Genomic DNA, 23,073 nt, shown 5'->3' with positions numbered 1-23,073 from the left:
AAAAATAAATTAGGAGCAGAAACATAAAGTGTCAAATTACTTCCTTTATAGGATGTTTTTTAAAAATTATATAACTTGATTATGAAATTTCACTATTATTATTTTTGTTATATTTTGTTTTATAGGTGAGTATGACTCTCTTAAGTATCTGACAATCGCATTTTATATTTTTTTTAACTCGATTAATAACATTTTTAGTTTGATATAATTAAATGAAGAAAGATTTGACAGAACTTATAAATTTTTAAATATAAATAAATTATAAAATATAGGATAGGAAACTTGATATAAAATTAAATCATAAATTTCGCAAAGTATAAAACTAATTTCTTTATAGGATTTATTTCTTAATTTTAAGTTGATTATGAGATTCCATTCTATTTTCAACTCATTTACCTTCCTATATAAAGTCTTAAGTGCCATAAATGTTCTAAATCATTTACTTCTGGGAAATAGCAAGGTTAAAGTTTGTGAATGCTCAATTCAGACGCAATCATGCTTTATGAATTTGTATTGTATTTTTTCCTTGTATGAGTTTCAATAAATAATTTTTTTCTTAAATGTAATTATAAATTACAAAAATTAATTTATTAACAGGTTTTTAAATAAATGTCAAATTTCAAAATACTATTTAAAATTTTGAGAAAAAATACTATAATGAATAATAAAAATTAAAAAAAAAATACTTAAAAAAATATATTGAACATTTTTTATACTTTTACAATGTTGAGAATAATGAAAAAGAATAACTTATAATTGAAAGCAAAAATCAGTATTTTTATTATTTTTTGCAATTACTAATGGAAATATACCCGTGCAATTTTGTTGCAGATTTAATTTGAAAGATATAAAAAATTACTTTGATGCTAGATGGTTACTAAATAGTTAAAGTTATTAAAAAATTATTTTTCCTCAGGTGATCATGCTCAAATTCCGATTGTTATTTTAATTGGAATTTCAAGAAATTTTAATCAATCAGTTTACAATTGAAAGATTTAGCTTTTCTAAGGTAACTTTGCATTAATTCAGATAAATTCTAAATTTGAAACAATCAATAAAAGTCTTTAACAGGAACTAATCAATAAATAATTAAAATTGTTAAAAAAGTTATCATCTCCCAGGTGATGTTTCACGCACTCCGATAATTATTCAAATGGATAACTGTAAAAAGTTTCTTTATGACACAAAAATGTTAATTAATGAATTGACGTTTAAAAGATTTAAAATTTTTAAAAGTATCTCTACATTGATTATGATAATTATTCAATTTGAAACACATAACAAATACCTTATACACGAAATAATTATTAAATAATTAAATTTATAAAAAAATATGGAATCACTAATGGAAATAATAGTTTCTAAGGTAGTATTAGTATAAGCTTAATGCTATCTGTTCAGTTACGGGAACATTTTTAAAAAATATTGCTGGAAAGATATAAAAAACTCATTTATTTGTTTATTACGTGCACCAATTTTTAAAATTTTTAATTATTATAACTGTATAAATGTTTGTTTTAAGTAATACTAAGGTATTGTTTGCATGTTCAGTCAAGCGCTATAAAAAATTTCGATCGTATGAAACAAAATCTTCTTTGTAGATCGTAATTAGAAGGTTATAAACTATATTTAGAATTAACCGTAAATTGAGCTAAAAACTAAGCTTGAATTGTTTAAGAGAAATTTAAATTTATCACTTAGTTAGGAAACATACATAAAAAATTAAAATAATACCATATATGCTACAATTCGCGATCGCAACGCTCGAGTACGCCGTCTAGCGGGAGCCTGTAAATATCAGACATTAATTTATCACGTTTTCATTTAGTTCCATCCAAGTCATTGACTGAATCAGACGCCATTTTTTAGCAGCAAATAAGAAACAAAATTTCCCTAAGGAAAAGGCCGAAGAACTTGAAAAAAATCTCCAGAATATTAGTAAATCTTTCAGGAACAGAACACGCCAAACATTTGAAGAAAAATTCCTCAATAATTTTTAATTTCTATTATCAACAAACTTGCAACTGATGACTTCCGATTTCGGATACTGTTACAGATGTGTGTATTAAGGTAAAATGCATTTCTTCTGTCTTCAATTCATTACGAATTAAAGTGAAGTCAACATTGCTTTCGTCATTCCAGTGAATAAATATGAATTCAGAACATACAGAATTGTAATAGTTATAGCATATTCTTCTTCGTTATAGAATAGTATATATTTCTGTATCCATATAATTCGGAAAACAACAATAAAAAATTATCCAAGTTACTTGAAATAGTGCCATTTGTGCTGATTCTTAATTAATTTAAATCGTTTTCTTGGTAAGTTTTTTTTAATTTTGAAAGAATAAGTTCAACTAGAATTCAGCTATTCTGTTTTTAGCTACATATTCAAATTCATATCAATTATAAAATTTTGCTGTGTAGTATGTTATCTAAAAGTAATGAAGGTATAAACTATGTATCTATTATTTGAGAATAAAGTTTTCAAACAAGGAACTTATCATTTTGGAATTCTCCGGGAATCATAAATCAGGTAAGTGCAATGATTTTTACAATAAAAAATTTGCTTGTAAATATTTTTTTTTCATTTGATGATGGTTCTCTACAGAATGGTTTTTTACGTCTGATTAAGAACTATAAGAATAATAAAAAAAGAAACAATATGAAAGTTTTTATTTCAATGTAAAGAATTCTTAAAATCTTTTTTTTATCCTAAGAATTCTTTATTTTCCGTTTTTTAGTTTATAATTTTTTGATAAAAATTGTTCTCAAAATACTTTTTTTGAAAAATTAAATGGTATAACATTATGTGTTTATGTATACTTCTTGTATATTCCAATGTTTGAAGTAATATGATTCAGAAAAGTATGGAATAAAAATTCGGTACTTACGTATTAACGCCACCGCCGCTACAGATTTGGCGGTTTTTAAGTGCCGCCAATCTACACTTAAAATTTTTGCGACAATTCATAAAATAAAACACTTTATTTAAAATCAAAATAGTTAATCGGATTTCGGTGGAAAATGAGCCGATATAGAGTTTAGCATAGATTCAAAACAATCATATCGCCATATGAACTCTGATGAATAAGATTCCAAATGAAATAACATTTCCAAAACGTACGTTTACCAAGATAAAGTTTTATGTTGTGGGAATTGGTACATTTTCGTTTTTTCGGTAAAATATTTCCCTCCTGAAAAAATAAAATTGCATCTTGTTTTGTTTTTGGCAAATCCCAAAGACGAATATTCGTAGCACTAAAAATGGCGACAAAAAAGAATTGTCTTTTTTTTTTGTTTTTGTTTCGTCAGCATTCTTTATTTTACGTTTCTTAGTTTCTAAATAATGATTTTTATTGAAACTTGAAATTTTTTGATAAAAATTGTTGTCAAAAAACTTTGTTTACAAAATTAAATTTCATAAAATTATGAGGCTTATGTATACTTTTTGTTCATTTTAATTTTTGAACTAATATGATTCTTAAAACTATAGAATGTAAAGTTTAAATGGGCCTTTCATGTTATATCATTAAATTTAGTAATACTATTTCTCGGGCATTAGGTTTTAACTCTTATAAGAATATACATATTTTTTTCTGTTAATGTACAAATATTTTTCCGATGTGTTTTGGATATTCCTTCTCTAATAAAAAGAGATACCATTTTGTTTTCGGTTGTACAAGAAAGAAGATCAAGCATTTTTCTTTTTTAAATTTAATAAGCCACATTAAAGAAGGAACGTTGCAATGCTACACGCTACATTAACGACGTCGCCAGAGTAACTGAATGACGGTTCATATGGAAATCGCAGGTAAGCGTCTCATACAACAACGCCCCCTATAGTTCGTTGCAATCGCGAATACAGAATACTCATGAGTCATTCCATGGTCACGTGCGGCACATTTTTTATTGCATTTTCTCCGTTAAATGCGTTTTTATTAGTTACTGCAAAAAAAAAAAAAAAAAGGGTTTCTCAAAAAGAAATGCGTTAAAATAGCTCTGAAGTAAATATAGTATCAAATATACCTTGGAACATAATATGTTAATGAAATACAAAAATTCTAAGTAAGAAGCTAAGAAAAAAAAAGACAAACGATTTAAAAGAAAACTGCATTTTTGGAATCATTTGCAAAAAAATGGTATTTTTTCTCAGTTTTATTTATCATTAAACATACATTATTATTAAACAAACATTCATTATTAAACATACATTTTTATTAAACATATAATATTAATCTTAAAACATTTTCAACAGTTTAGCTTTTGGAAGACATATAAAGAATGGTTTTTATCTAATAAATCAATGAAGCACCTGGCAACTTACTTTACGTTACCAAGACAACGATAATAAACAAAAGACAAGAGCGAATTCGGATCATCACGGTGATACATTAAGAAATATTTAGATTATTTTCAAAGTTTAACGTATTTTTAGATACACAATAGAAATTCTTTTTAAAAAGTAACTATTTTAAAATGGAAGAATGCTGTAAAGTGCCTGCTGCAGGAATGTTCTTGAATCCTTTGGATGAAAACCAAAAACGGCAACTTTTTAAAGGTTTTGGACCACAAAGACGATGGACAGAAAATCCGTGGGGTAAAATAGAATCAGAAATTCCTAGAGAGATGTATGGCTCACCCAGATATGATTTTTATGCAAAAAGATTTTCTCACGCCTTGAATCTTACGAGGGAGTTTGATTATGGTCGATCAGAGGATACAAGCTTAAAATTAGAAGGATACGGTCCCAAGACTGTGTAAAATGTTTAACTGACTAAATTATCATAAACTTTTTGTTTCTTGCTTTGAAATGATTGAAATAAAATGTTAATAAAAGATTATTTAGGATACTTATTATTTGTTTGTTTTTCTTGGACTTCTAACTTATATATCTTAAAAAAAATTAAATTTATAATTAGTTAACGAGACAACTTGTAAAAGAAATTAACAAAGAGTTTTTTTTATTTCAAGTATTAAATCTTTTTTGTTGTTATTAATTATAAACTATTTTTTTAAGAAATTCAAAGATGGTTTTATTTATTTTTCCTTGGTAATGGCGATGTTAGTGTTTACAATGTAGAAGTTTGAAATTTTTGAAATTAAAAAAAAGTAGGAAAACAATCACATTGATTTTTTTAAAAATGAATATCCCTTTACGAAATAAAGAAAACATTACATATTTTATTTTTCGAATCATGGTTTTATCCTGAAATGCATTTATGTAACAAAATTCGCATTACTGATTGATATAAATTATTCTGCATTTACTTAAAACTCAATAGTCTTTTATTCAAGATGATATGGAGTATAGAAATAAAGGCAGAAAAAAATCAGATCCATAACAGGATTCTGCTAGACAGGGTGTTCTAGAATGATCACTCTTAATGTGTATTTTTTGACCCCTGTTAAAAATATGTCAAAAAAGTATATTTTATGGAAGTTGAAAAGTAATATTTACACAGTAAAAAGGGTTTCTCAAAATAGAGCAAAAATTAATCAAAATGGCTCCGAAACAAATATAGTTATAGAAACATGCTCAAAACAGCACGTATTCATTTTTGAGACTGTGGATTTTGTTCAAAAATGATTATATGCTGTTTCAATTGTGAGAATGTCACTATACTGAGGAATATGGCACATTTTCGATTAAGTTTGAAAAACCCTTTTTTACAGTGCAAGCGATAAAAAAAGAAAAATACTAATGGAATCTAACAAACTGCTATTGAGATAGAGGGGATTGAAAATATCAGAACCTGTTTTATTACCGGTGAAAATAAGAGTTCAAAGGTGATTATTAGAAACAACTTTAAGTTTCACCACGCAACCAAACTGCGTTTGATGTTTCTTAACCCCGTCCTCCTCAGTAATTTAACACTTTTCGATAGCCTTTTTGTTTCTTCTACGTTTGAATATCAATTTGCTAACTATAATTCATATACTCTGGAGATTTTCATTTTAACAAAGATTCTAAAACCATACGAGAAACACCCTGAATATGCAGAGCATTTTAAACTACCTAAATTTAATTTTAATATTTTCATTAATTCTTTTTTTCAAATTTTTCAAGCTTTACTTTAACATATTTCATACAAGAGCAATTTATGTAAAATTTTAATTTTTAATGTTAACACCTTTAATTAATTAATTATCATTAGCACTGGTTTTTGTATGAAGCTATCATTAGAACATAGAAACGCTAATTAAATAGCAGCGCCTTATTATTTGCTAATACATACTATATATGTTTCATAATGGGCATGATTAAACGCTTGAAGTCACTTTTATCAACAATAGAGTAAAATTAGAACTTCAAGACAAAACTTTATAATGTTATCTCATAAAGTACACAGGTGCGTCAGAATTGATAAATGCACTCCTAACTTGTCTTGTCGGCTCAGTTAAGATCTGAATGAATGTATTTTTTTAAAAAAATAAATAACAATTGCTAGGTAAAAGCTAAAAGTTTCAAGTAAGTTTTTTTATGTGTTATTGTTTGCTTAATTTTATATGTTATAATTGCTATTTATAGTTTTCTTAAGCTATACGGGGCAATGATTGAGCTACATGATATGAAAAATAAAATTTATAAAAAAAGTATGAGCTCAAAATATTTTATGCAAATGTTAAAAGTAACAACAGGTGTTTGAATTTAGCTTATGACATGATTAAATGTGCTTGCCACCACATTGGCTTTGATAAGGAGCAGCTGATAAGAAAAATACTGCTTAACTTTGTGGTGTAAGAACATCGATGCTTTTAATGATTTCTTAAATGGTACGTGGGAGGTTTAAGGGGAATTATAAATCGACTATGCCAACCTTCATCTATCAAAAGGTACCTTTTTATAAAATCAAGTTAGCATGTCTTATATACTAGTGAATTGGTATTTAATATTTATAGTGGTAGTTACTCCACTCTACTCCCCTTCCAGAATTTTATAATTCGGTAAACGAATACCACTAGTTGATTCATGCTGTTAATATATTTAGATCAATTTTGCTCATTTTACTTTTTCTTCATTTTTTTGTTTATAGCATTTCGCTTTTTATTATTTTTTCCTTTATTTTTGTTTATTGACCGGGAGACTTTATTTCCTTCACCGGATTTTTCTTCTTCTTTTGAGCAGTATATTTTTAGGCAAATCAACTGTTTCAATGTGTACCATCCATCAATGTGGCTAGTTCATATCACGTCCAGGTCACCATGTACTTTTTGATAGATGAAGGCTGGCATAGTCGATTTATAGTTCCCCTTAATTGGTGACCCGGAAGTGATATGAACTTGTCAACATTATTGGATAGTCCGCATTAAACAGTTGATTTGCTTAAAAATATACCGCTCAAAAAAAGGGAGGGGAGAAATGTGGCGTAACTACCACTATAAATATTAAATACCAATTCACTAGTAAATAAGACACGTAACATGGAGGTACCTTTTGATAGATGAAGGTTGACATAGTCGATAACAATTAAATCCCCACATTGGTGACATGATAGATGGTCCACATTAAACAGTTGATTTGCATAATATATACTGCTCAGAGAAAAAAAAATCCGGGGAAGTGAATAAAGTCTCCCAGTAATAAACAATATTGAGAAAAAAAATGAGCGAAATGCTATAAACAAAAATGAAGAAAAAAATGAGCGAAATGCTATAAACAAAAATGAAGAAAAAATTAGCGAAATGCTATAAAAACAGAAGAAAAATGAGCAAAAATGATATAAATAAATAAAACTGCATTAATGAACTAGTGGTATTCGTTCATCGAATTCTATCACAGATAAAATTCTGGAAGGGGAGTAATGTGGCGTAACCACCCATATATATATATTAAATACCAATTCACTAGTATATAAAACATGTTAACTTGATACAATCAAGAGGTACCTTTAGATAGATGAAGGTTGACACAGTCGATAATAATTAAATCCCCGGCATCAAGTTAACATGTCTTATATACTAGTGAATTGGTATTTGATATTTAAAGTGGAAATTACGCCACAGGTTTTCGTTTTTTTCCCCTATCCATGCAACTCAAATGCGATAAGTTCCATGAAAAAGTCCTTCACAAAGGCGAATTTCTCCCAATACTTGATTCAGGAGTGTTTTTTTGTCGTCTGGATTAGGTTCAAAATTACAAAGTTATGAAGCTGAACATTGGTAGTCGTAAACGTTTGGTCGGCTGTTCAACGACTGTGATAAAAGAAAAAAAAAGGATGATTTGGGAGTTATTAGCTTACACTTTGTCGTGAATATTATCACACAAAAATAAGTCACTCAAAATGAGTCAGGAGAAAAGGGTGGTCAAGCGTTTTCCAATCCAGCGGCCTCTGAATACACCATCGCCAGAATGTGCTCATAAACATTTAGTATTATCACAATATTTAATATAACATGTTATAAATATTTAATATAAATCATACTAATTTAATATCAATATAATCATACTATTTAATATAAATCATACTAATTTAATATCAAGATAATCATACTATTTAATACAAATCATACTAATTTAATCACTCAAAATAAATAAGGTGAACAGGGTGGTCAGGCGTTTCCATTGCACTCTAGTAATTCAGAGACTGGAATAAGCTTCAAAACGCACTTTTCAATGTGAAATTACAAATAAAACAATGAACTCAAAAATTGCACCGGAAGTTCAACGACGGTTATGAAAAAATACGAAAATGAGAATTCGTATACAAATAACATTCAAATTTTAACATATCTCGTCAGCGAATCTAAAGTTATCATGCTTTTTTTCCTTTTATATTGCTTAACAATAGTAAAAATAAATCAACATAATGCATATACAATTACGTTTGGCTACATCGAAGCACTAATTAAAATTTTTAGTTACCAACTAAAACCTTCATCAATTGGTTTTTTTATATATTAGAATATATAACCATATCATTTTTTAATAAATATAAGGTTAATGAAGTATTTTATTTTTTTATCGATGAAGAACATCCCATCTACAATATGTTTAAGACAAGGGAACTTCTGATTAAAGTAATTCAGAGAATTTGCTTTCGTAAAGAATTATTTTGAGAAACTAGCCTCCATTTGCAGTACGGAATTGAAAAATCTCCAAAACCTCTCACAGTTAGCCCCCAAACCTGGATAATAACTGTGTAGTATTAGTACTACTGATATGGATTTTAATAAGTGCCGTCAATATTTCTATCTCACTTGGAAATATCAGAACTGAGTGCTCTATAGTTAGAAACATCATAGTCTAAATGAACTTCTACTAATCAACAATATTTCAACTCGAAGTGAACGGGAGGCTATATTTTTCTGTTTTCGGAAAATATCATTTCTAAAGCACTTTTAATTCGTTGATAGAAAAAAATTTAATAAAAAAATAACGACAATCTGAGAAATTAATTTAAGAAAAACATGAGCTAAAAATGTATGGTTTGACATGTTCTGCTCAAGAAACTAGTCTGAATTCTCTTCAAGCTTCAAAATTGGTTACAAAATATGTCAGTAGATGGCACAGTTAAACGAGATCAACGTTAACACAATGTTTTCAAAATGATAACATTAGTTACTGCAACAACATGGTGCAGTCTGATGGCAAACTTAACAGAGCCCAGGAAAATATTTCAGGTGAAATTGTACGACATGCAGCGACATTCATTGTTTATATTACCAATGCTGAAACGTATTCAAGAAAATTTTGCGAGAAAAAAATTTCTCTTTTCCTTATCAAAATGCAGAAAACTGTTTAATGTTAGTTGAATTTTTTTATTTTTTTAAAATCATCAGTTAATTTCTGAGCATCTTGTGTAATACTCGAATTTTTTCTCAGTTAAAAAAGAAAACATGACTACAAATTGGGGAATCGTTAGTGCAAGTGAAATAACTCACGATTTCGTCACTGCAGTTCAGAGTATTCCAGAAGGAGGACATAACGTAAGTATTTTAAATTTAAAATTATAAAATCTTACTTGAAACTGATTAACTGAATCAGTTTTAAAAACTATAGTTTGTAATAATTTTCCGTTCAAAATTTATGATTCTCACTAGTATGAGTTATAAGTATAAGTTAATATAAGTGGCACGGCATATTTATTAAGAAGTATTTATTTCTATCAAGTGTTAAAAACAGTTTTTGCAGACTAGTTAACTAGGGTTAACATGTTATCTAAATTAAGACAGTTTAACCAGAATAGTTAACATGTTATCTCTGTTTCAAAAAATAGTTATAGGTTAGTTATTTAGACTTGAAGGGATAATTGCGAGCATTGATTTTTTAAAATTTTTTTTAATCATTGAATCATTTATATGCTTCATTTCCATTTTGTAGTTTGTAGCAGTTGCTGCAAGGAATTTATCTGCGGCTGAAGAATTCGCAACAAACCATCATATATCAAAAGCTTATGGGTCATATGAAGAACTAGCTAATGACTCTGAAATTGGTATGCTTACAGCTTGCTTTATTTTGCAAAACAAAATTGTATATATGTTCACTCACCAGTATATTTCTTTTATAGAGATCGTTTACATTGGTACAATTACTGCCCATCATTACAATGTTGGGAAGCTTATGCTTGAAAAGGGAAAACATGTTTTGATGGAGAAACCTATGACGATGAATGCTAAACAAACGAAGGCCCTCATTGGAATTGCTAAAAGGGAAAAGCGATTTCTAATGGAAGTAATGACATTTATTCTTAACTATATTTTATTTTATTTCGCGTATTTGATTGCATAAAAATATGAAACCCTAGGATATAGAAAAAGGTTTGGTTTTACATATTTCGATTTGCTTAGGTCAAAAATAGCAATAATATATTTTTGACTTATGTACTTTTAGATCAAACTTCACAAAACTTTTGCAAGCTAACAATTTTTTATTTATTTTGGGCTTTTCATAATTGCAATATTGTTGTACCTTTTTTTCAATATTTTTGAACACGTCTCTTTTCTTACACTTCGCCATGCCCTCTGATAACATGTCAAGTTATTCACCTTAGATAGTAAATGAGAGTCAGAAACAAAACCCTATGTTACAAATCATATTTTAGATTTTACTTTTAAATTTTTATTATGTCTTAATGATACTTTTTATAACAATAATAATTTTTAGTGTAGTTATTTTTTACGAAATATGATTAAGGTTTAAAACAAAGAAATCGGCATAATTATATAATTGTAACAAAATAGTGATATAAAAGACTATTTAAGACAGACGTATTTTGTAATTTTTGCATTATTTTGTTATTATTTTTATTTTCTCATTTTAAATTATTAGAGTGCTTTGAAAATGACCCACGCTAGTTTCTTCGTAAACGAATAACTTCCACTAAGTTTTTCTTTTAACTCCGAATTAAACCTTTAATCAGTACCGAATATTCTTTTATACAAAATGAAACCGAAGAATACAAAACAAAATCATTAGAAAAAAAGCTTTTTTTTATATTAAAAAAATTGTAAGTGGGAAAAAAAATCAGAAACAAACATAATAATATAAAAATATTCTATCTTCGGATTTTAAATATTTTTTATATCACCCAAAATGTTCGATGTCACACTTCTTGTCATGAACAGCGACAGATTCACTAATTCCTTTTTTTTTTCTCTCCAAGCGTCACATCATTCATGGACAGCTTCTTTAGTTCGAATGATTTACCAATATTTTTCCATTAATTGAATAATCAAGCAGCTAATATAAAACCACAATGAATAATGTAGTTAATAGAAAAGAAGTGTTGCCGTAATCGTTAAAACAAACTTCAAATGTAAAAGGGGCTTTAAGGAGAGGTTGTAAAAATTGTGCTGCTTAGAACCATTGTAGTTGCGAAAGAACCATTAATAAGTTTGTTTTTTATTCATTTATTTTTCAATTTCCATTTCAACAATTTCTTACTTCTAACTTTCCTGATATTTTTACAGTTAAAATTTATCATTTTCTAAGTACGATTTTCTCAAATTTTTGTATAATAAAATTAAAACAAAATTTCGATGAGGTTGATAATAATAATAATGTAAAAGTAGTGCTGAGATACTTTGCACAGTTCTAAATGCAACAAATTTATTTCGAAACTGCATTTTACAAACATGATAATAACCATCAGAAATGACGCTAATTGGTGAGGTGCAATCAGTTAATCATAATTATCATTGAATAATTATTCAAAAATTTGTTTATAGATAGATTAGTAGTTGTAATGACGTAGTTTTGTAGCATTAGATTTGTAAACATAGTGAGGAAACTTTGAAATCCCAATTTCCAAGTTGTGATTGAAGATACTTTGGGAAATATTGCAATAAGATTTTAAAATTATTTAGGACAGCGTTTTCGTTGATTAACAATACGATTTTCTTTTAAGCAGTAAGAAGATTCTTTGTATCTGGAGAAAATATCCAGAAACACGGTGTAGAGAACAAACAATTTAGATGCAGCATCCATTAAATCCACTTTACGGTGAAATCCATCTTTTTTCGTAAAATATTATTCTGTAATTTTTATAATAACATTTATTTAGTCAGTTTGAGTAATTTTATTTTTTGGTATTTACTGTAAAAATTATGGTGTATAAGATTTTTTGTTCTTTAAAACTCCGGTAAAAATCAATTTTACGGAAAAAGTTCCGAGATACTAAGTGCCGCTACTTTTTATCGTAATTTTATTTGGAGTTTTTTCAGTGTGACATCAAATATAAAGCAATGTGAGGAGACTTGTGAAATCCTTATTTTATTTAACGTTTGAAGATGTTTGGGGTGACATAATAATATACCACATTTTCAAATTGCTCAAAAGAGCGTATGTAGCTTGACATGCGCATGTACCTAAGAAATGTGGATTATTTTAAGCCATTTAATTTTTTTTAAAAAATGAGATTTTTTATAGCAAACTTTTGGGTAATTTAAACATTATTTTCAGGCTATATGGAGCAGATTCTTTCCTGCCAATAAATGCCTAATGGAGCTGATCAAGGATGAAGACATCGGTGATGTAGTTCATGTTAATGTCAACATGGGACTACCATTTTTTGAGAGGAATAGACTAATGAAGAAAGATATGGGAAGAGGAACCATTTTGGACATCGGCGTCTACGCATTAAATGCAGTCACTACTATTTATGATGGAGAAAAGCCATCAAAGATAGCAGCTGTTGGTCATTTGAATGAAGATGTTAAGTAATTTTTTTTTAAATATCTGATTTATTATTTTTGTAAGAAAAACCAAAAGCATTTAGTTTTAAAACCAGATTTTTCTACTTCATTAAATTAATGTGTCTTTAGTTTTTTTAACTTGTAATTTTTATTATAAAATATACGTAGCAATTTTTGAACAATATGAATAATAAAAACAGAAACTGCTTTTTCTCTTAATTTTTAAAGAATAATTAAAAAGTATATAAAGAAAATAATTCAAAAACAGTTTTTCAACAATATTGCTTGGTTAAAAACTTAATTCGTTTCAAAAATATATAGCAGTCGACATGTTTAAAGCAATCAAAAACAGACTCCCATTTTCAAGTCTAACAAACTAAACTCAGCGGCGTGACAGCCCTGAGAGCCAAGGCCTACTGTGCCCATCTAAGTTTACTTGCAGAGGCAGATGTTCTGGTCAGGTGGTAAGCCGAAAGCGGAACCCCCAGTGTTAAGTTCCCAAGCATACTTGGTACTCATTTATCGACCCACTGAAGGGATGAAAGGCTGAGTCAACCTTGCCCGGCCGAGGATCGAACCAGGGACCTGTGGCACGACAGCACGAAACGCTACCGCTCAGCCACCGGGCGTCACCCATTTTCAAGTGTTGCAGTGGTATTTCTAGCGCTATTTCTCACCTTTTTCTTCATTTTTCTTTGAGATCTTTACGTTTTATATTTAATTTTATTTTATAACCGTCGTTGAACAGCCGACCTAATTTTATGGGTTTACGACTGCTAATGTTCAACTCCGTAGCCTTGTCCTTTTGAACCCAATCCAGAAGACAAGGAAACTTCTGGATCGCGTATTGGGAGAAAATTGTCTTCGTGGAGGACTTTTTGATAGAGCTAATCCGCATTTGCGTTTCATAGAGACCACGAGAACCTCCAAAGGTTAGCCTGATGGCAAGGAGACTCTAACCCATGATCCGCCTACAACTGACGACAGTTCACGTCAGTATTGTGGTCGGTGCAAGCCGAATACGGAATTCGTTTAGACCAGCCATCACCGGGATCGAACCCCGGTTCACCTCATTGGAAGGCGAACGCTCTATCCCCTGAGCCATCTTGGCTCTACGTGTTATATTTATCTCTTTACCGCTGACATTATTATCACTTTTATTTCTTCTCGTCTTGTCTGGCAAGTATTGAAAACGGGCGCTTGTTTTTAAGCTCTGGAAACATGTCGAATGCTATTTCTTATTAAAATATTTTTGAAGCAAATGAATATTTTGATCAAGTAATACCATACCGCCTCAGTTTCTTGAAGTTATTTATTTAATTTGAGAAAAATATTTCTGAACAAAAAATTAATTAAGCACTATATTGATATTATTTAAAAGGAGTCTTAAATTAATTCCTTTGCTTCGGTATGACTTATATCCAATAACATATTTATTACTTACAGGTGTCGATATTGCTATGAACAGTAGCTTGTTGTATAGTAAAAATCGAACAGCTAATGTGACGACAAATGCAATTACTCAGTTTCCCTGTGATCTGGTTGTTATTGGAACTGAAGGAATAATAAGGGTAAAACATTATGAAATGAAAATAATATAGTTAGTTCTTTACGAAAATGGAATGATTTCGAAACACAATTACATGGAGAAAAAAATTCTGTTAAAATCCCCGTACTGTGGGATAAAAACATTTCTGATAAAAAAAAAAGATTCAGTTCTGGTAAATAAGACTAAAATATGCATATTTAAGCCATTAATTTGGTAATTTTACCGTTGATATGAAAATGATATACAGAAAATCTGGCTCTCAAAATTATAGTTCTTATTATCATATATTTAGTTACAAATACAAAACTGAAAAGTAAACTTAACCGAATTAATGGTTTTAATGCCACGGTCTAAGGTATCGTTATAAAATTACCAAATTTTAACACGTATTTAAAGTTATATTTTAGTGCTAATTTTACCAAAATCTTTACCAAAGCGAATCGGTAAAAATTACCATACTTTTTGGTGTTCTTATTGAGCCAGAAGCATACCATACCATATTTTGGAAGTTTTGACCATACCTTTATCTTATTGTATGTACAATACTTATGACTTTATAAAATCATTTAATTCTTTAACCGTTTCTTATGTTGAATGATATTAAAAATATTACCTTTTACTTTTAATTTAAACTTTTTCGACAATGGATGAAGTATATTTACTCTTTGTGGCCGTATGACAGCTCTAAGCCACCAATTTTTATTAAATGTCAGCAAAATACGAAAGCAAAGAGTTAAAACAAAATGAAAAATATAAATAGTTTAAACGTTTATAAAATGTAGTGTAAATATAAACTGCAGTAATATTAATGCTAAATGAAAATAACCTTAATATATTCTTTTAAAAATTAAAATTTAATATCAAAAGTCATTGATTGTAAATTATTGTATATTTTTGACAAGTCCAGAATTATTCAATAAACAATTTTGATGTTTTATGTTAGTTATCGCAATCTATGGTAGTCTTTAGAATTTCAAAATGATAAAATATTCAATGATAAGACAATTGATTGTCAAAAAGGTTTTATCTTCGTGTGGATGAAATGGTCTTCTTTAAAAAAAATTATTTTATTAACCGTTTTATGCTGAATGATATTGAAAATATTGCCCTTTACTTAAATGCAATAAAAAAGTACAATTAACAATTATGATGTTATTTCGTAATCTATGGTAGTCTTTAGAATTTCAAAACGATAAAAGTATTCAATGATTAGACGATTGATTGTCAAAAAGATTTTATCTTCGTGTGATTGAGACGGCCTTTTTTTAAATAATTATCACTCTCTGAATGTCGTTCGTTATTTCTTTTATCTATGTGAATCGATTGAGCTTTAATTATCTCTAACATTTGTACCCAATGAAGATTGAAAATCAAGTAAAATTAAAGGCTTTATAGTTATTTCAAACAGATTTTTATAACAAACTTGTACCAATTTTTAACACTTTTTCACTTAAGGAAAGAATTAATGGATATTGTATACGTGGACAAGTAAAACGAATACCAACAAAAGCTACTTCAATTGGAAATTTTGATCAATTAACCTGTAACGGTTCGGAAATAGGTATATTTATAATAATTTTATGAATTATGAGTTTTATCAATAATAATAATAATTAAATCAATTGTAAATATGAGAACAATACCGCCTTATACGCAAGGCATCCAACACAATAAATAGAGGTGCCATTGTGCTTTTATGGCGGCCTTGGCTCACTAAGTGTTAATAAACGGATGTCAACGTAACCTTCTTGTTTCTTGACTAATTTTTCTTTTAATATTTTTATTTTTAATTATGAATCTCGCATAAAAGTACTTTATTATGTAAATTATTCAAAGCCAAATGAAGGAAAGATATTCTAAACCTTAATTTAAAATATAGGGCTTAAATAGAATCATTGTAAATTTAAATGTAATATCTTTAGCTCTTTTCGTAAATTGAGTTGGTTGATTAGATTTAAAAACAAAAATCACTATCTTACATCCTATTTATATTTTGACCAAAAAAGAGGTATCTTTATGCAGAGAAAGTCGTAACTTGAAGCATTAATTAATTAAAATGTTTGAGGTAATTTCTCAGAAACTTTAAGATTGCCATTTAGTTTGCGAAAATCAATTGTTGGAACAAAAGTTACTCAGGGAAATGCCTTTATTTATTTATTCATTCGATTTTGAGCGTTGTTCCAGAAACTTGGTGGAAACTTCTTGGAAAGTGAATGAATCTTTACACGTGTCCCCCCTTTCTTATTTATGTTCGTCGTTTGTCTCCTAATATTTTATGAAGGATTTTGGCCAAGTCTATATTTCTAAAATTAATAGAAGATAATTTAAGAATCATTTTGGCTGACCTTGTATTTTAATATTAATAGTATAACTAATGATGATGTCTATTAAAATTTCGCGCTTCACGCATAAGTTTAGCGCTAGTAACACCACTACGAACATGCAAAACAGGTTGCTTTAAATACGTGGTTACACCGTTTATTAATGAAATCTTGTTTTTCACATTTGAAATGGTTTTTCTCTTAATTGCATTAACCTGTGATCTTGAAACTTTAATTAATTAAATATGTTACTCCTATGCAGACAAACGCATTGCCGAAATTTCACTACTCTGCAATAACTTTTATCCTTTGGCAAAATAGATTTTGGTTTGGATTTCATGGCGTCCGCACTTTTCAACTGCAATAATCAAGAGTAATAGTAAACAGTACGCATGAGTTGCTATGACGACCGCTGTTGTTTGACAATTTTTTTAGAATTTTTTTAAAAACTTTTAATGCATTAAGTTGGTGAGTTTCTTAAGCTAGTTACCATTTTTGAGATATGGGACCAGAGAGATCCCATAAATACTTCTTGAGTTGTGAATAAAAGAGAATTTCATCATTATATTTCTGTTCTTATTGTTTTAATTAAGAATCAGAATTTCTAACCTACAGTTCAAACGGAATCGTTTTCAATACTAATTCAGGTGAATATCACAAATAAAGAGGGTCCAAACTGATTGACGCGGTCCCAAAATTTAGAGTTGAAGCAAGAATAAAACGATGCCAATGCCTAAACTAACCGAGGCTGAAATAGCCTAAGTCAAAGAACGTAGACAGGAATACCTTAAGCGTTACACACAAACGGCAAAACGACAGGATTCCGTTCGCAAACGCAGGCATGAAGCCCGTCCCTCACAAAAGTACCAAAATGGTTGAGAGAATCGAACCCCCTACCGAAGAGCGAAGGGTGACTCTCCGAACCCCTTTCATGCAAATACGAGAACTGGGTGTTGATCACCAGTTAGGGATAAAAAGATTCATTGTCAACGTACCCAAATGACTTGCACAAGACCGTAGACTGTCTTCCACGCAATATAAATGATTCATTCACTATTTCTGTAAAATTGGAAAAAAAAACCTAGATTTCAAACCATATTTCATGTATGAACTTGTGAATCCGAAACGGGTTATGATGCAGCTATCACCATCAAACACCATTGTATCCATCCGAAAATGTTAATATTGATCTGGATTGGCTGTTCAATGTCTATTCAGTCATCATAAGAATTTACACAGAATGTGTCTGAATTGCATTTAAATATGTCTGAGAAATTGTGTACCGAGTAGTTCAGGATTAACAGTTAAAGATGTCCAAGATGAAANTCAATGAACAAAAAAAAAAAGAAAAAAAAAAAAGAAGAAGAAAAATAGACAACAGCCATTTTGCCGATGGGTAACCTGTGATCGCCGCAAGGCTATCACAATTTCCCTCATTTTGTAGTGAATCGTATTTTAAATTTTTCTTGTTGTGATTTTTTTTTCTTCCTTGTTTTTATAGAATTATCAATTTTTTTTTAATCTTTAGGTTCCGAATCCTTTCTGGTGTCCAACTGTTGTCCAGACAGAAACCGAGACTTATGAATTCCCGCTTCCCAACACCATTCGACCATGTATATACATTAACAGTTCAGGTCTCAGATTTGAAGCAACACACGTTAGAGAATGCATTCAAAAAGGTTATGTTCGTTGTTTTGCTTAAATTTTATTCATTTGTTGGTTCTATATTTTTCAGTGTTGTTAAAATTAACCCGTTTTTTTCTTAAGGAAACTAATGGAAGTCTCTTCCCTTGTTTGTCCGTATTCAGAATTTTCGTATTTCAGAAAATTGTAAAAATTCGCAAAGTTATTCCCTCTTTATTTATACGTATTATATGGTGTGAGCTTTAATTTATTTCCTACATCATTTATTATTATTAGTTCCATTTATTTCATTTCAATGTTAACCTCCCTAGCTTTACAATTCTTATCCTAATCTAGAAGGCAAGGGAGCTCTTGGATCAAGGATTGCCTCGAACGAGGTTGTTTTCATGGAGCTAAAATGCATTTGTGCTACATGGGGACGAAAGCCATGAAAATGATTTATTAGTTTTAATAAATTATTTATTAGTTTTAATTAGATTTATTAGATTTATTTGTTAAATTAAGCAAGCTGGAAACAGGCTAGAAAAACTTTAAAAAAAAACGCTTTCGATAAATATTTTGTGCCATATTTAATACTCAATAATTAATATAAAATAGGTTCAGATTGATTTTTGCATTTTAAAAAATTACAAAAAAATTCACTAATTTCTCTTCTTTTTTGTTAACATATTATATGATTTGAGTATAGCTGGTTTTTGACTAAAAAAGCTATTTTTTTTAAAAACTTTTATAAATATTTCTTGATATACAAGTGAATGGGGCACTGGGGCATGTAGTAGAGCTCCCTGATATTTCAAAAAGAAAATCGCAAAATGTCCTCTTCTAGAGGCTTTGGTAGCTTCAACCATGTTCTCCTTCTCTCATCCTTAATCCGCAGAGAGTCTTTTTCATGTCCCCCAACTATCTAGTCGATCTTTTTCAAGCTCAGGATCCTTCAGGGTTTTGAAAATTGGATTATGTAATTCATCATTTATTATGATTATTTAACCTTTTATAAGATAATAAGAAGCATACTTCCCTCCAAAATCATGAATTTTTAAAAGATCAACAGGAAGCTATTATCTCCCCTATGATTTGTAGAGTAATTTGTTAACAATCTCAGGAAGTAAAATAAAAAGAACAACAAAGAGCTTTGTCTACATAAATAAGAGTATCAGTTAAGGTTACTAAGCAGTCAAGGTTACCTTGGGATCAAGATTAGAGGTCAACAATGAGGAGCCATTTTCTTTTGTGTGTTATGCGTTCTTTCATTCAATCATTTCCCATCGAGTTTACTTGTAATTATAAACATAAAATTTTGATATCAAGTTATTTATAAGCACAAATGTTCATGTTAATATCCAATTCTGGAATTTAAATTTGGGAAAATTCCCATCCACATTCTGACCAAAATTAATTTTAAGCATTACGATAAACGGGGAACTGATGATCGATCCCCCGTGGCGGATTGAACCATACCGTGCTTCAGACCGATGGGTAACAGCTTAACTGGGAAGTAAAAGTGGCCTGAACGCAGTGCTGACCACATTACCACAATCAAATCATTTGTCACGAAATTGTAGAGCCTTAGCCACCATGACTTCTCTAATTCACGACGGGCTGTTGCGGGAATTCTAATAAGCTAAAGGAGTTCTTTTTTATAAATCGAATTCCATTCTCAAAGTTACTTAACAAAATGACCCTATAAGTGGTTAATGAATTAAAGTTTCGTGTTTCATTCATTTGAAACTTAAAACATTTGTTCATCTAAAATGTTCAAAGTTTCCAGTATTTCAGTTGACTATGTTGTAAATTGCACATATTTTATATCAAAGTTACTTAACAAAATGACCCTATAAGTGGTTAATGAATTTAAGTTTCGTGTTACATTCATTTGAAACTTAAAACATTTGTTCATCTAAAATGTTCAAAGTTTCCAGTATTTCAGTTGACTATGTTGTAAATTGCACATATTTTATATCAAAGTTACTTAACAAAATGACCCTATAAGTGGCTAATGAATTAAAGTTTCGTGTTACATTCATTTGAAGCGTTAAACATGTTTATTTGTTCATCCGAAACGGTTAAAATTTTTAGCATTTCAGTTGACAATGTCGTAAATTGCACATATTTTATTTGTACGCTTTATAATACAAATCATTTAAATTTTTCGACAATAATTTTTTCTTTTCTTTTAGGGATGCTGGAAAGTCCTGTTATGACGCACAAAGATTCGGAAATTTTGGCTGAAATAATGGATGAAATTCGGCACCAACTTGGATATTACTTTGAGGAAGATTAAAACTTTATCGCTGCTATTATTTCTTGTTCGTTGTTGTTGCTATTATTTTTGATTATATAACTGAGGAAGGGAACTCAGTGTGAAAATCCAATACAATTAAATTTTAAAAGTTATGTCATAATTTATGATATAACTTTATTATCATAAATTAGATATTTATCCATCATTTGACATTTATTTCATTTCAGTTACGCAATGGTCTTTAAAATTTATATTTTAATCTAATCCAAAATAATAACAATTATAGGCACCAGAATTGAGTAAAATATAATTAATTGCACCGATCAAGCACTCTGATGATTACTTTTAATTAAAATTACTAATATATTATTATGATTGCTAGCAGAAATCAGAAAACTATAATGAATGTTATCAGGATTAAAATGAAAAAGCTTGAGAATAATATTACAATGAGGCATGCTTTTCTTTTGAAAAAGACATTTTTTCACTAAACAGCACTTTACTTTTGTTCCTTGGCAGAAATTTTACAAGTTTTCAGAATTTTCATTAAATAACAGTGCAATACACAGAAATATATTATTCTTAATGTAAAAATGACAGTGTTTTTAACTTCAAGCGCTCTCTTGAACAATTTGAAAATGTGGATTATCATTGTATTGCCCGAACACCTTTAGTTTTAACCGTTAAATATGATTGCACATAATCATGATCATAAGCAATCTGTTTCTTGTAATGTATTACATTTTGTATAATATGTAAACATGGTTGCTTGTAATCTCAACTATATGTAATTATGCTTTAATTATATGTAATCATACCTACTTGTAAACATACATCATTATCACTTGTAATCATAGTTCAATAAAAGTTTTAATCATGATTAAAATTGTAATCGTTACTTAGATTTGCAATGATTGTAAATTATCAAATAATTGTAATTAATTAAGTTTTGCCCTGCTCTACTTGTTGTCTAATTCGCATGGTTTATAATTCTGAAAAAATGTACATACAACCATCTTTGCTTAATCTGAAAGTAGTTTATTTTTGTTACACATGGGGGTCGTAAACAATCATCTCTTTTCCTCGTTATGTGGTTCAGGTTCAGTATTGAAAAAAAGAAATTTCATTGATGAAAAAAATTAAAACGTAAAAAATTCATTGATGAAAAAAAATTACGATTAAAACAGATCAAAACGTGCTCTGTCATGGAAACAGCATTTTTACTAATTATTTTAAAAAAATATAAGAAGACGAAACCACACGGAAGAATTTTATATCCTTAAAGCTCTCTAAACCGATAGTTTAAGCACAGAAGTAGAACGTGCCAGAAACAAATATGCAGGCTTACTTATGTTATCGAAAATTGAAAAAATGGTGCATTTAACATCTGCGGTAATGTACTATGCCATGAACTAGTTAAGGATATAATAGGTAAGGACATAATAGGTAAGGACAATCCACTCTAACTTCATCAAGACGCGTTTCTCCAGGACTAATCACTACAGCGCCCTCTAGCACCGCTTATCGGAAACGGTTAGTTGATTCAGTAAAATAATTGACACTTTAAGTGTAGTGTTCCTGTCATATTTTTGATTTATACTTTCATTATTATTTTATTTACTTATTTTAAATATTTTTTATTACCATTATGTTTGTCACAGGAATGAATAATAATTCTTTTCGATTTATTGTTTAAAAGTTCAGTTTTTATGCTTTATTTCAATAAAAATTATTGAATTAAGATTGGATTGTGAGAATTATGTTAAATTTTTAAAAAATATTTTCATATTGTGCAGTTAAGTAGAAACGCAACATTTTCTAATTAACTCCAAATATTTTATAACGTTTTATATTTTAGTTCGATAATACGTAAAAAGTACTTCTTTCATATTTTTATTTACTCCTCTCTATTTTTTATTCTTTTATAAAATAAATTCTACTATGAACAGATAAACGAAAAAAACAACAACATTAATAACGTTTTTTTCGTATTTATTCCTTCCTTAGTTTAAAAGAATTAATAGTGCATTTCACCCATGCTAATACTTATTAAATTCAACATTGAAATCGATATTAGAATAAGAAAAATGAGGAGAAATTAAAATATTTCAAATAAATCGTAAATTACTTTGCAGAATGTATTTTTGTCTTCATTAACAAACGACATCTTTAACGAATTG

At 29.0% G+C, this 23,073-nt stretch overlaps 1 protein-coding gene across 1 annotated transcript; it reads left to right on the top strand.

The window, feature by feature from the left end:
* The first annotated feature begins 6,338 nt into the window (after nt 1-6,338).
* LOC107455902 (trans-1,2-dihydrobenzene-1,2-diol dehydrogenase-like) lies at nt 6,339-21,793 on the top strand. Its single transcript, XM_043044338.2, has 8 exons — nt 6,339-6,472; nt 9,827-9,930; nt 10,325-10,436; nt 10,512-10,675; nt 12,905-13,157; nt 14,584-14,708; nt 18,536-18,686; nt 20,829-21,793. The coding sequence occupies exons 2-8, from the start codon at nt 9,841-9,843 to the stop codon at nt 20,930-20,932; spliced, it is 999 nt and encodes a 332-aa protein (XP_042900272.1). The 5' UTR covers nt 6,339-6,472; nt 9,827-9,840; the 3' UTR covers nt 20,933-21,793.
* The last annotated feature ends 1,280 nt before the right edge of the window (nt 21,794-23,073 follow it).

This window comes from Parasteatoda tepidariorum, chromosome 8 (assembly GCF_043381705.1).
Source record: "Parasteatoda tepidariorum isolate YZ-2023 chromosome 8, CAS_Ptep_4.0, whole genome shotgun sequence".
NCBI classification, from domain to species: domain Eukaryota; kingdom Metazoa; phylum Arthropoda; class Arachnida; order Araneae; family Theridiidae; genus Parasteatoda; species Parasteatoda tepidariorum.
The sequence above is the reverse complement of the archived record's forward strand: the minus strand, read 5'-3'. Positions and strand labels throughout refer to the sequence as shown.